Here is a 15,813-nt window from a genome sequence, read left to right as displayed (position 1 = left end):
TAACACTAATTAGCAACCGTTTCCACTGTTTAGATCATTGTATGTATTTGAGCGGACTAATTATAAATAAACGTAAAAAACTTGTCCACCATAGGGCTACATCGTTGTCCAGGGCTAAATCCAATCGAAAATGTCTGGGCGATTCAAGAGCTCGAGACTTGCAAGTGCAATTATTTGTACATTTTTCAAGAAGACTACTTTCCTGTCCATATCAAAGAAAGTAAACTTTCTACATACCGAACATCACTCATTTATCAGTATGTATCTACCATTTTGGTGCCTACAACAAAAGTTACCACAGGATATAAAAACGTTCGATACATTATGTAATGAGTAATTATGTAAGTAATGTTATGGTTTTGATAACATCTGACGATGACAGTAATAACAGGCCTACATACGTATGCACTTATACTCGTACATACATATGAACAGTATAGTCTGCAGTCGATTTCAGCATGCACGTTTGACAGTGCATGAAACAAAGACAAATTGATCAGGAAATAAAGGGATATTAAATAAAAAGCCGAAAGTCAAAAATCAAACAGTAAAATCGGATTTAAAGTCATTGATTCGTTGTATTATGCCGCTCCGTGTTCACCGGATGTGTAATTCAATAGAGCGCAGAGCAAAACCCAAAGTTGGAAATTTAAAATTTAGCCGACGCGATTACATGCCCAGTTAAAACCTATCACGACCGATCTTTTGATCTTTCGCTAATTTACCACTGCGATCGGCTGTTTCGAAACTTCAATCAACTCATTACTCCGAAGCCATCGATCGTTTAAAAATCCTATAATTAAATTACAGATTAGACTGTATAAATTTTCTCAAACAACATTACCGATCGAGATAATATATTCTTCTGCGACAAAAGGTAAATTAAAAATTTAAGAATTCGCTAACATGGAAACGGAAAACAGAGTAATCTTAATAAATAATTCATTAAAATAATGACAGCATTCTCTTCTTCTGCCCTTTTTATAATCCTGACTGCAGGACACTCGCAGACGCTCCAACAGTCACTTTGTGGTTCGTCCTACCAGGAATTAATTATGGTAGAGATTTTGCATACAGGGGAGTTTCGAGTAAACCCTCCTGGCGCTTTTTTTGTTCCTGAGTTGAGTGTCCTTTTAGTTAACAGGTTGGTGCGCTGCAGGATACCGATCCTTGTCTTTCCATTATTGACAAGTAGGTTTCCACAACATTAACCGCGTTGAAAGCTCGCCTAAAAGTTTTATAGGAAATACGTAGAAACCAGAAACCCCTTCACAATTATGCAGACCTTTCGCTTTTGTTCAAAATGCCTCTAAGCAACTGCAAATTCTGTTTTGTCTGTACACTTGAAATTTATATTTTTCTTCAAGTAAAATAAATTTTGTTGTGTTTTTGACCGCGACAGTCATAAATTTAGTCGCCACATTTCTAAAAATGAAATATTTCCGGAATTACGTGCAGCCCTATGAGATTAACTCCATAAAGCCAACCCACTAGGCTGAATACATCCGGAAACCATAATTCAGGTGACCATAAAATGTACAGATATATTTACTTAAAAATTCAACACGCCACGGTGAGATTCATCCCTCTCCGGATATCAAATTGTCGACCTAAAAATAAAATTTCTCCACTATTCATTCGCAATTTTAGTGGTCTTTATATTAGGGGATATAAATTATTGCCATTTTTTACGGTTTTGTTGAGCAAATTTGGGGATTCGGCCTAGTCATTGTTGATGTGTTGCCTTTTATGGGGTTCGTGCAAGGAACTCCCACATAATTCATCGACGTCATCACAAAGCAGTATTCGTTTCAGCATGTCCTCACTCGTTTATTTCACATTATCGTTTCAAATAAATTTTACTCATTTTACTCGCTGAGAAATGAAAACGATTGATTTTTAACAGTTCACTATAAATAAGTACAAATAAATTATCTAATTCAACAACGTGTGAGTCATTGAACGTGAAACGCATAACATGTAGATTCCAAAAAATTTATTTCATTTCATTTCATTTCATTTATCACATTTTTGTGAATCAGAACAAAAAAACTTATTCGAAATGTTGTATGTACTTGAAATTTTCCGATGGAAAAACAGAAAGTATGGACATTCACGCAGATATATGTACATATAATGACAAAATAAAATGTAATTTACCATGAAAGAAAAAACTCTCAGGTAGAGTGATACACTACTTACAAATAATTACAAATTGCAAATAAAAGAAACCATATTACATTATACAGGGTCAGGCGTCGTATGTATCTATTTGGAAAAGGTGGGTCTTAAGCCGGTGCCACACATGCGATATTCGCCGAACTATTTGCCGAATAACAACCACACGTCTACACACATCGTTTATTTGTCGAAGCTCGGTGTCGTGAATTTAATAACGGAAAAATGCCGAATGTTTGTGCGAACCTATGTTCGAGAAGGAATTTGCAAATCATTTAATTGTTCAATTTCATTTTCTTTTTATTATTTAAATTACAAAAATTTTAGATTTACTTACATTTTTGAAAATTTATAAGTTAATGAACATTTATGTGTATGCGGATTTGGCAATGCGCAACTCAATTTTTTGAAACAATATTTACTTGTAAGCAATATTTTGTAAAATAGTTCTAGCAAATTGTTACTTTGTTAATGCTTACAAAACAGAATAAATAATTATTTGCGTTTTTTGATATAGATTTTTATCGACTAGGATTTGTGCTTATCATAATAACCAATAAGGAAAAAGTTTGGAAATAATGCTACTCTTCGTAATAAGGAAAAGTGAAAGCTTGATCCAAATTCTCTTCGGTCTAGAAAATTTACCTGGGTCCACCTGTCTTCACTTACAAAATCGGAAATTACACGGCGTATTGGTAATAATTCACCAGTGCTGTGTACAAAGGAAGCAGGCGTGGGAACAAGGTGAAGGTGCGAACCCTAATCAAAAACAAATTTCTTCTTCCGGGTTCTTCCTCAACGTGTCACCCATAATGGTCATTTCAGGCGAAAATTTATTACAGTTGTGTGGCATTCGCATGTCCATTCAGCTCACTGCATCTATTACTTATAAAACATAATGCTGGCACTATAGCTAAAACCAATGAATAAAATTGATGAAAGCTAAAAATATCCATAATCCAGTAATAAAAACCTAATAAATTAAGATTTTAACCCCTAACTCGACGACACTATAATAACTTAGGGTCAGCAGATGCGTTCAATGTTTGGTCGTGCTCACCGATATGGAAGCCCAGTACCCTGGCACGTCTTCATACAAATTATTTATTTATTTATTACTTACGATATTTGTCACTTATCACTCTTTTCAGTTTTCTCATGATTCATATAAAGTGGTGCCAAATTTGAAATGAATTATTCTTGAAAGGTTACACTGTCAATTGTCAGAAAAGAGTGGCACGTGTTCGCAACCAGACTACTAGATCAGCCAGATTAGTAGACACGTGATCTGTTCATTAGCCCGCCACGTGTTTATTCCTACGCTTAACGTTTTCTGTTTGGTACTTAATTGTTCTCCTCCTATTGTTCACTTGTGATAGCAAATTTTCATCTATGCAGAACAGCCAATCAAACATTTCTACACCGATTAATTGTAAATTAGTAGTTTGGTTTAACGACTCAAACCGGGAAAAATATTTTCATATTAATTTACGGTGTACACTTCTATTAAAAAAAAAGCGTACACGTATTGAGAGCTAATGTAAATGGGGATAAAATTAATTAAGCGTTTTCAAGAAAACGTATTACGGTATTACTGACATTTTGTATGTATGTCAAATGTGTGAAAATTGCTTTTTATAAATTTTGAAATTGTTGTTAGATTGTTGAGAGTTGCCTTTTTCTATAAATTTACGAATAAAAGTTTGAGTTGTGTTTGTAGTAATTCAGTAATTCAAAACATTTACACACATTAAAATCTCTGAAAAATACATCGATAAAATCCAGCTATCAGCATGGGTTTTGTTACAGGTTTCTAAGTAACAACAATCAAAGGATAGGTTTACAATATGGCAATCTAGCCAAAATTGTGCTCACTACTTGTACGCGCTTTTTTTGAATAGAAGTGTACGTGCATAAGGCAACGAGTAAGGAAAATTATGAAAATGCAGTAATCAACAAACTTTTCTGAAAACATGTGGCGCAAGGAAGTTATATTATTATATGTATAACTTCCTCGATATGGCGTAACTTCAGTCATACTAACAACGATTGTGAAGTAAGCTTTTGCACTTCAGGAACAGCAAACAAGGTTGGAAACATTTCGAGAATAAGATTATTTTATGAATACTTTGTATTCTCGAGTAAAAAATAGAATTTATGTGAATATTAAAATTATTAACAAGTCACAGCTTATTAAGTTAGCACGTCGTAAATTTTGTTTTCCGAAGCCAACCCTTATCTCTCTTTTCGTTGGTCATATTGTATAATGAAAGTGACATTTAAAGACAAATAATATTTTTTCAATCGTGACATGAAACATTCAAGTGTTGAAATAAATTAAATTGGTACGTCGTTCTGCTTCTGACTGGTCTCTCTGCCTGTACACATGAGATAGGGACAAATGCACTGCTTTGACAGATTATGTTGTACTAAATAATAGATTACTTTGTGCCGAAAGCTCGCTAAAATACTCGGCTCTATTTCTATCTATGTTAATCCTAACTGACTGCTATGATTTTTTTACAAAACGTACAAAGGCACAGAAACTATGGATTATTATTTGCATGTGCAAATTGAAACGTGTTATTTAAGGTTCATACAAGTAATGAGAGCTTAATGGTTCACTAATCCTTCATCAAACAAAAAATTGAAACGAGTACAATTGTCTCAAATGTGTCTAACAGAATATGTAAATGTTTCAGTTTAATGCGTCCTCTAGTTTTTTTATAAACTTTATAAAAAATATTTTGATTATTATTACTAAGGGTAACTGCTCTATTTTAATATATTTATGAAACATATGCTTTTCTCAATCAAGTTTCATAAAAAATTACAGACTCAAATGGTTAGATAGGTATGCCCTTTTAATCGGTGTGTCTTGCTGCTTTCATAGTAAAGCCATAAAATTTTATTTACACTCAACATATTCACATGGAATGGAAAATATACCTACAACAAAGCGCTAAACACAATACTTTCCATTACTGGCACGGAATTATTTATAAAAATATAGTTCATTATTAGATACTTATAATGTAGTGGATGTGAAAGATTTGTGGAACACAATATCCAAACATTTTCACAGTCCTTTAGGCTCGTCGTGCCCTAAACCCTATCGTTTGACAATCACTGTCTTGTACAACTCGTATAACAATAACGCTCATCAGGTTTAGTTTAACAATAAAATGTATTTATTATAAAGGAAGTACCTAATCAAGTTCGAATTGTAAACACTAAGTGATTCTTTAAATTTCATTATTTTTCCCATGTGCAGTAATTTCTGCAAAACATCTTTATTAGTGACTCTGATGTTCAGCTTACTTCATGCAGTATGAAACACATTTGAACGTTTGAGACACATTTGACTATCCTCGACCAGGATTCGGGATTTTTAGAGAGATTTGTTACGGTGCGGCGAATGAAACTTTGATCTTTGATATGAAGTCAAAACGCCACAGTATGGAGTGGGTTGAAAATTTTGTACAACCGCTTTCAGAACGCCAAATGTGATTAGCTTTTAATTGTCTATTTGATGGATAGCTAGAATTAATTTCCATGGTACACGATAATCAGAAGGAAGAATAATAGAAAAATTATATTATAAGGATGTATTCTACTCCGATTGAATAATGTTCCGACCCAGAAGAGTTTATATACTGTCATAGTTGTTAAATATCCATGAACTCGGTTTCAGAATATAAGAGTACCTACTCCCCTATTGGCCACATATGTCTTTCAGTATGAAAAGAGCATTTTCGTGGTTACCTACTCATTTTCGAGATAATGATGGAAATGGCTCAACGCACAAGCAAAATATTTTTTTCTCTCTGCATTCAAGGTGCCCCAACCTGCATAATATGTGTTTTAGCTGACTACACCTATTAGAAACACAAATAGCCACCACCATATACATTTTTTTTGAAAAGTTCTATTACTATTAAGGATGTCATTGACCTTTATTACGTAATAACAAAATGGTATTTTCTTGTCTATTTAAAAAATTTACTTTTTTCGTTCTACGTGTCTAATGACGTGTGGTTGGCATTTTTATGTATTTTGCAATAAAAAATATAACAAAAAGAAGCGCCTCTGCCTTCGACTTCACATTCAACAATCTATTTAAGCAGCGCGTGTGTGGCATAGTTAGGACGGGGCACGTATCGATCAGGGTTTTTTGTTGCAGGATCAGATTACTGTCAATGCAAAGAGCAAAGTCCTGTCTCGCAGGAACGCAGCAGGAGGCACTCAGATATCGGCCACATTCGATTACTATTAACCTCCTGAATATGAACAAACTGCAGTCGTGTGAGGTGGCTCCTCTCAAAGAGGGTTCTTTGTATATAGCCTTCATAATTAATACTGTCGTTGATTACGCCATCACTTTTAGCAGGATTATGGTCAAATGTCATTCGAATTAAATCCGTAGTACCCCGATCGATAAGGAACTGGCTCTTAATCGAAAAGCGATGTACACTTATATTTAAAATTGTCTTTTTATTGTTTTAGAAGGAATCATGAGTGTTTGTGTAAGGAAAGGCTTTTCGCGCAGAGTACTAGAGGCAGAAACCAAACACCGATGGCCTTCAATTATTTAGAAATGAATTAGGCCACACGTCAGACACGTGCCTTTTGTGTATTTAGATTAATTTCGGGCATTTTCAATTTGGGTAGCGGTTTCGTGTTACTGCGAAGGTTTCCCATTCACGGATTAAAAGGTATTATCGGTGCACGAACAAGTCTTTCCGCACTTCTGTGGTGATTAATTTTGTTCATATAAATAAATTCTCGCAAGGGACTAATGTATCACAAGCGGGTTGATTGAATGACTCTACCGCTATGATTTGAACTCTACCACCCCTAAACTTTTGATTTTCGGACGAGAGTCAAGATGATATAGCTTATCAGGAAAATTAAATACATAATCGATTTAAAGGAATTGAAGAAAAAATTGCCAAAGACAAGGCAAAATGTTTCGGAAAAGTATACTTAATTTTGCTTTATTTTCCGTTGATAAGCAATTATAGATAGGTAGGTACATATATACCTACAAAAAGTATCATTAAACTGAATAAGGTATAGTTTCTCCAGCGAGAGATTGGTTGACATGAAAGTCGCTAAATTCTACGTAGAGGAAGTAGTACCTAGCGCACGTAAAATTTGAAATATATCCTTCAAGCAGTAATATTTTTGCCCTGAAATTATGCTCTAATTAATGTATTCTAGTGCATTTTGTAGTGTTGGGTTAATTTAATATAATTTAAAATCTTCCAATCTCTCGCTGAACAAAGTATAGTACTTTTGAAATTATGTAACTCTTTCTAATTCTACAGGAGACGTAAAAAATATTTTTTTTACATTTGTAGTCACCCAGTATCTTACAAAATTTGGAATCAGCTTATGGGTTGGCGTGATGGGTGGAAATTTGACAGGCAAATTTGAATTTCAGCAAGATTGCTTCAATTGTACAAAATATCTTGAATCTTTAGCAAATCATATGCCCATATTCTTATTTCGAAACATCCAAATATGGTTTAAACACGACGGTACTACACCTCATTTTACTAGCGATGTCCGAAGAGTGTTGTTTTGACAGCAAACTATCATGCGCTTATCGCTTCCTGATCTGAGTTCTAATCTTTGTTACAAGAAATTCCAAAGACTTTCAGAACTATCAAACTATTATACGTGTCTTTAATTTCTTGGTTGAATACAACTTTATTATGCATTTTAAGATGCAGAATGTGTAGATTTCTTAAATAGGTATGTATATGTTTTTATGGTGACGAGGGATTTTATTTACTTCCTGGTTTTCTTCAAACAGATTTTTTGAATCGTTATATTTTTCGTAAATTTGTGAAAGAGTTTTTGTGATATATAATTTTATTTTAACTTATTTTACTTAAACTCTCGCCAGCGTATTACACGTACCTATATGCACTTAAATTTGCCAGTCTATAATACAGTCTTATTACAAAATGATCACAGCGATTAGGTCCAAATTATTAGGAAATTTCAAGGTAAATTTTGCGTTCATTTTTCAAATCAGATAACTTTGCAACAGCAACTTAAACTTATAATTTTACCATTTATTTCTGTTTCTCACCAGAATGATATCCATTCTGGTATACGAGTGAACACCGTTCACCTTGTTTTGGCATAATGGGACGCCATGATTTATTTTTTTAACATTTTGATTTCCGTCACCAAAGTTCCTGACATGCAGACCTATCAAAATGAACATAACATGTTGCTAAATTTCCCGTGATGAATGAGTATTCTTCTATTGTATACTAGTAAAACTGACAACAATGCATTAGACATTGACGCTATTTATAACCTCAAACTTAGAAAATTTTCCATGGCCTCCCATTTTGCCAAAACAGCGTGAATGGATTTTACATATTATGTACACCAGCCTTGAATTTAAAGTTTCATTTTTAAGGCACTAATAATAACTGAAAAAGAGTGGAACTTTTATTGAAAAATTTATTTAAAAGGAATTCAATAAAACCAAAGAAATTCATAAAATACTTATTTATTTCATTCAAGTTACAAGTTAAACTACAAAATTTGACGTTTGTAACTAATTTAATTACTGTAAATAGTTAAAAAAAAAATGTGTGAAAAATGAAGTGTAAAAAACGAAAAAGTGAAGTAAATATGAACTGCTGAAGCCCGAATTGTGAATATATTTTCTTTAAACTTCTTTACGCGGAATTTTATGTACAAAAATGTTAAATTATATCAATAAGGCGAGAGACTTACTATCTAAATAGTTTTTTAACTTTTTCTTAAATCTCTGACAATACATTAATCCTAAAGAATTATGATGTATTGATAGAGATTTATTATTTATTTAATTTTTTTATTTAACATGTTTTTATTTTTTTAACTGTTTTTAAATTCTTTTTTTATTTTTTTTTAAATTTAGATACTAGTTTTTCTGTAAATATACAATCATTTTCACATTTGAAAAATTCGGGCTTCAGTTAAAAACAATACCTATTAAAATTACAGGAATTGTGAAATTAGATACAAACGTCAAGTTATATAGAAAAATTGCAATTTGTGTTTCACCATATTGACAGTTACAGTTAAAATAATGTTACAAAACGGCATACAAAACTTTTAAATTTAATACCTGAAGATATGCTTCAGGCTATTAACACAATCTAATAGTAATCACCAAAAATTCGATATTAGGTAATCTTCGTCAAGTATTTTCCTTTGCAAGTTTCCTTTTAAAATTCTGTGAAAATGTCCTAGACAAGTAAGGTCGGCCCCAAATCAAATGCAACATTTTGCCTTGCAACGAGGCTACCGGCCGGCCCAATTAAAAAACAAGTAAAATGAAACTTACAAATAAAAATATTTTAAGGTGGAATACCCGAACTGACTTTGTAAATCTTAAAATAATAAAATACAAGGATAAAATCACATCGATTTCAAACGATACCGTTCCTTACAAATACTTTAACATTCTAAATCTAATTTTCTCGCAAATAAATTCGTTGCTTACGGTACAGTCAGAAAAGATGCAACTTTACTTTACTGAAAATACATAATTGTTCAATTACTTATTATTATGTACATTATTTTTTAATAAAGTTAAAATGGTTCTAGTCTAAAGTCCTTTCTCAGATATAGGTTTCCGATATGGGACAATTCAATATACATATCTACATACCCATACAAGAACCACTTGGGTTATTTTCGCATAACCCTTGGACGAAGTAAATGTATATATTTACAAATCTGTCTCTTGTCGTTTTCGCATTAGAATTTACAAAATTTACACAAACACACTCACAATCATCGCTCCATAGCTGATATGTACACAGAAACAACACTTTGTACTTGAGATATTAAGCCATGTTGAACTCCAAGGGGCCCTCAGAGGAATGCCTGGACCCAAAATTTTGGTGGTGCGGAGCACCCATTCCCATAGCACTGTACCCGCTCATTTGATAATTTCCAGCCATATTGTTCATAGCTTGCATGTGGTTTTGGGGGTTTTGAGGGTTCAGGTAGTCTGGCTGCATTTGGCTGTAGTACGAAGGTGGGTAATTCTGGGGGTAATAGTTATGGGAGGCAGAGTTATGACCGTGCCCGTTGATGGGCCAGTTGAAAGCGTTGTACTCGTGCTGGTAGGCGTTGAGCGGCGTAGATTCCGGGGATGGACTGCTGTTGACCATGCTGGAGGCGCTACCATGCGAAGGGATGCTGCTGGTGGGTCTGTTGTATCCCTGCATCTGCGGCGACTCTTTCTTAATGTTGATCGTGGGCGGCGACACCGAAGTGGACGGCGCCGGGATCGTAGTCGGGGTGGTCCTGGGGGTGGCAGCCGGGGAGGCCTTGCTGGCCTTAACTTTGGCCGGAGATGTGGCGGCGCGCTTGTTGGTCTGCTGTTGCATCTGCTGACGGCATTTGGCTCGGCGGTTCTTGAACCAGACCTGCAACAAATGAGCAAATGGTGGTAACGACAAGCTCGAGTGATTTTCTGCTGGTTTACGGCGATTTTTTTTTGTTCCTTATTACCAATCGGGAGCACGGTTAACGTTTCCCCTAGTAAAAATTGTTAGGCGATAATACATGTTTTATAGGTTGCTCGCCGGCGAGGAGGTTTATAAAGGCAAGAGGCGGACTGTTTTCATGGAACAACCCCACATAATCCGGGAACTAATGGAAAACTGCCCCCTCGTTGCATGTTCTACCTATTGTGTTATTGTATTGAATAAAATATATACAGTTATCCCAGTGCGGTGCGTCCACAGATTGGATGCTGGGGGAATAAATTCGCCCCCTGCCGACAGGCCGTTATTGCTCATGTGAGCTTCTTTGTTTTGATTGATCCATGTGACACTTTAACAGTAACTGATTCCTAATAAATAAATACAGAAAAATTGATACTTTCAATGTGTCATCTTGCGTCATTAATTGACCCAATAAAATGAAATTTTGCCAATTTATTATAACTCTGTAAGAAATTACATTCACTCTTGGGCAATCCGCAACTTTTCAGATATAGAAAAATAATTACAAACTAACTAAGTATGTGGATGCAATAGTTAAATTCTCTCATTTTAGAATAGAATTTCTCGAGAAAATGCTGTCAAATGCATTTAAATTAACTCATTAATTCCCAGTTTTTTAAATAAATATGTAATTAACTAATTAACTAACAACAGTACAAATGACACAAAAATATGCCATGAACTTTTACATTCATGTTGAAATTAATTTCTTTAGTTAAATTAAATAACAACAAACATCCGTTGTCTGCACTACATTTTTTCTAAATGTTTTTGTAAAAATAGGAGCATAGTTTTTCTCTCTAGCATTTCATCGAATTTATCGGCAATGCATGCCACGTTAAGATAATAACGTAAAAAATATTTTTCCGACCGTCGGTTCGGACTAGTGAGTACCCAATAAATAAAACATTTTAGTTTTTATGAAGAATTTTCCAAGATTTATCTACTATCCCACAACGCAGACACTAGTTCAGATTTATCATTTTATTAATTCTTTAACATCTGTGGAATAAAATGATTTTCATCTAGTTACCTTTGCATTACCCTTGTAAAAATACGAAATGCCGCTCTACAAAAAAAAAGCCTAACCTCAAAATATACAAATAAAATATCCAAATTCCAAATGTTGAGATTGAAATTAAAAAATTAAAACAAAATCATTTTGTTCCACACTGTACAAACATTGTGAAGTTTATTGTTTTCCTAAATTTTAATAAACAAACTTTTATTTATAACTTCAAAATTATTTTTTTTTTTAGTAACATCTAATAACATTTATAATAATCTATTCCAAATAACATTATATCGGGTGTTCATTTAAATTTATTCTCAAAGTTGGGGTTGAAGAACCGATTGTGAATGCACCACGGATTACGGATCACTTATCAGCTGTTTAAATCTAACCTCACTTTTTACGTTGTTTGTGTTTGTACTCTGTAGACTGACGAGTGGTGCGTTCACAATCGACTCTCCAACGCCAACTTTGAGGATAAATTTAAATGAACACCCGATACCTGATATTAGATATAGTACAGTCAGAATAGATCCATTTTAGACAAATAGATGTAATATTTCCGAAAGTTTTTTAATTTCGCAGAGATGTTCATTCGAGTTTCCTATTTTAACAAGATATATGAAAGAAAAACAAACTCAAAGATATTTACCAAAATAACATCGATTCCTCACAATCCCCAGGACTTTTTACAAGTTGAATAAAAGCCGTCAATGAACATCTGCATCAGATTTCAAAGCCTTGAGAAGTATTTTTTTATTATCAAAGTATTTTTTCAGCTCTCTTCGATATGTAGCTATTATTAGCTAATGCCTACCTTTACCATGAACAATATGCGAATTACTATTTTTTTAAATACCTTTGACATTATTTATTTATTATTTAACAAACAAATTAAATTGCCTTACCCTCCCACTGTTTCGATTAATACAAAAATGAACAGCTCTTGTGTTCAATATTTAGAAAAAATGTTGTTAATTATTACTATTAATTATCGATGCAACAACCTGCAGTGATTAAAGCGACATCTCTTCATTAAGATAATCTGTTCCCTCAGCCTATTACAGACTGACTTTTGATGAATAATATTGATTGATAGTCCTTGTACCTCATTATTAGGCACACATCCCTCTATCAGCATAGTGGGACTCCAGCAAACAGCAGCTGCGCTGTGTGAAAAGACTAACCAGCCTTCAAATTGAATCATTACCTAGAGGACGGCAAACATTCCGCCCCTTGTATTATACCATTGTCGTCTCTACACCACAAATGCAAGTTGCAGCCTAACCCAACACGCTACGAAAACAAACATAACTTGCTGCTACACATTTTAGCAACAATCTCTACCCCTTTCTCCACTAATAAACTGCGTGAAACGCGGCAAATTGTGTTAAATACAAGGAGGAAATAACGATGGATATAACGGCACAAAAGCCGGTAACGGATTTGTTGACATAGCTGGTTAAAGCGTGTAAACGCATAACTCATTTTTCATGGCACTGTCGAAAACTGTCAACGCTTTTCAAATTTGTGTATTGGTTTTGGGCAATAAGTCACAGTGTCAATGTTGCCACGCTGAGGCAGACACATTTATTAAATATCGGTTTGCTTGCTTTAAACAACATTGCTCGCCATGGTCTACACACCTGATGCGAAATTTATTGCATCTTGAGGACGTCAAAAGTTTCCAAATGTTTTTGATTGTCAATTTTATAACTGTATTGTGGAACGTGATTTAAGTTTTTACTGGTTACTGCCAAATAAATATTCGACTGACAATGACAGTTTGCAGAAAATATCAGAACAGACTCTAGCCTTTGATCAAAAAGTATCAAAACAAAAAATTACATCAAAATAACAGTCATTTTACAGAAAATGTTATAACATTTTAATTAATAAATTTACATTCACTAATTTCTCAACATGCCCATTGTTCTTTATTAGTTTATTTTCCACCGAAACTAGCATATTTAATCATTGCTTGAAGGGATTTATCTTGTTTAGTATATATCAAAATATGTTAAATATATTTAAAAAAATGTTCCTAGTGAAACAACAGACTCTCAAAGTTAATAACGGATGTTCAGAAATACCTGTGGTCGAGAGCGCTGATGTTTGCTTTTGTTTTCGTTGACGTGTGGCCTAGCTTCCTAGCTCGCTAACATTTCAAGAAACAAGAAGTGAACGACGTTGAAAGATTTAGAAAAATAATAGTTAAACTCTATACTACAGACATTTTGAACGCTCGTTATTTTTAAACAATTGCTTTAAAAGCATTTACTTTTCGATTCAAAACTTACAGAAGCAATTTTTCTTTGAAGTTGTTGTAAATAACAGAAAGAAATCATATTCGATTGAGTCCCTGTGACGGAAAATTGAACATTACTAAAGAATGTTACGGCATAAATAAGCGGTTTACTGCAGTGAGATGAATATACATCACTAGTGCATTTTTCATTTGAGTAAATATATCTGTTAAGTTAATCAGATTTCATACAGAGTATGTGACACTTAAGTATCACTTGTGCTAGTTTCCCACGGGACGTAAATCAGTTGTTCGTTTTCGATTAAGAATCTTAGATATATTTTAAAAAGATTCATACCTGGACTCTGGATTCTGGCAAGTTGATCTTGAGGGCGACCTCTTCCCTCATGAAGATGTCGGGATAGCGCGTCTTGGCGAAGAGAGCCTCCAGAAGGTCGAGCTGGGCTCTCGTGAACGTCGTCCTTTCTCTTCTCTGTTTTCTGGGGTTGACGCCTGCAAAATATGAATAAACTAGGCATTATGCTTTTGCCAGTAGACTGAAAAACATTAATTATTCAAAGGCTGTCCACGGCCGGGGCTACGAAAAATAAAAGTGTCGTGCACCTGGCAGCATCCTCGGATCTCTTTCTAATTTTAAACCCGAATAACCCATTTATCACGAATGACTGACATAAATTCGTTAATTTGCATTCGAATTTATGTCCAGTAGCTAGTCGGTTGGAAAAATCAAGTTAACAAATCATCGAAATTATTCTTCTGATCGCTGTCCCGCTTTATATGGTAAATTATGCCCCTGGATGAGTTTCGTATAAAACTCAAGACTAGTAGCAGGAGTGGAATCAAATCTAAATTGTTCCAGTCTACATTTTCAACTCTTTATGTGCGTGCTTGCCGGATTACCGCGCTTGTTCAGCCAGCTGGTCTCTCTGGTAGTCCTTTTTATTCCCGACATTTATCGGGGATTATATCGACGCGGCTGCTTCGAGGACGGCTGCCTTTATACCGAATCAATACCTCCCGATGATTCTCTACGTAATTTTCGAAATTAATTTTAAGTCGACCGGCACCACCCCCAAGTAAACATTGCGTCGCTGTTCATACACGGAAACGCAATAACCTCAACAATCGACGCTCCGGTCTCGACCGCACTCGGACTCGCCCGGAGTTATTGCCACTTGGGGTTTCCGCCTACTCCTGCAATGAATACATCGGGTGCTAATAGATTTGTAAATACTGGGGTTCCCTAAATGCGGCGGCTAGTCTCCAAGGGGCGAAATTTGATACGGACCTCTTAAGGAAGCAATGGACTGATTTAAGGGCGTAAAATATTCATCCCTGAAATAGAATCCCGCGCACAAACGACGGAAAGTAATGAAATGGTTAGTATTCGTCGGCATAATTGGCCCAGTTGTTTAAAGCTTTCTTGTAATTTTGTTAATTTTCCTACATAAAGCAATACGGAGTAGCTACATACACAATGCGAGTGTTAAGTGTGCACCTAATTTGATAACATCGAAATAAGTATGTAGTGAATTTTTAAATCCTCCGGCAGATCAACCTTATTTTTTTAAAGCACATCTTCTTAGGAATTGCTTATTTTTCGATCGTGTTTTGCTTTCACATTATGAAGTTATCGATAATTTTTTTAAATGACATACCGTGGTATTGGGATAGAGGTTGGAATCCCGGATTCAGGCACTCGGCAATTATTGCATTAACAGTTTTTGAGATAATACAAGTAAAACATCTCTGCAAATACGATGAAAACATTTTGAAGTGCCATTTAAAAACCTGTCGATGACTTCATAGTGTAAAAACAGAAA

The 15,813-nt window shown here is 34.5% G+C and overlaps 1 protein-coding gene across 3 annotated transcripts in view; it reads right to left on the bottom strand.

Annotated features, from left to right (window-relative positions):
- Positions 1 to 8,773: 8,773 nt before the first annotated feature.
- The window catches only part of LOC138141573 (homeobox protein OTX2-like), an 89,183-nt gene continuing 82,143 nt past the window's right edge, over positions 8,774 to 15,813 (bottom strand). Inside the window, exons 4-5 of one of the 3 annotated variants that reach the window (XM_069062312.1) lie at positions 14,328 to 14,500; positions 8,774 to 10,631 (exon numbers count right to left, since the gene is read on the bottom strand). In XM_069062312.1, the coding sequence (XP_068918413.1) occupies positions 10,044 to 10,631; positions 14,328 to 14,500 (761 nt within the window). In that variant the 3' untranslated portion in view covers positions 8,774 to 10,043. The remainder of the gene's footprint in view (positions 10,632 to 14,327; positions 14,501 to 15,813) is intronic. The other 2 variants (XM_069062311.1, XM_069062313.1) reach the window with 2 other exon arrangements.

The sequence above is a fragment of the Tenebrio molitor genome, chromosome 1, assembly GCF_963966145.1.
Source record: "Tenebrio molitor chromosome 1, icTenMoli1.1, whole genome shotgun sequence".
Taxonomy (NCBI): Eukaryota; Metazoa; Arthropoda; class Insecta; order Coleoptera; family Tenebrionidae; genus Tenebrio; species Tenebrio molitor.
The sequence above is the reverse complement of the archived record's forward strand: the minus strand, read 5'-3'. Positions and strand labels throughout refer to the sequence as shown.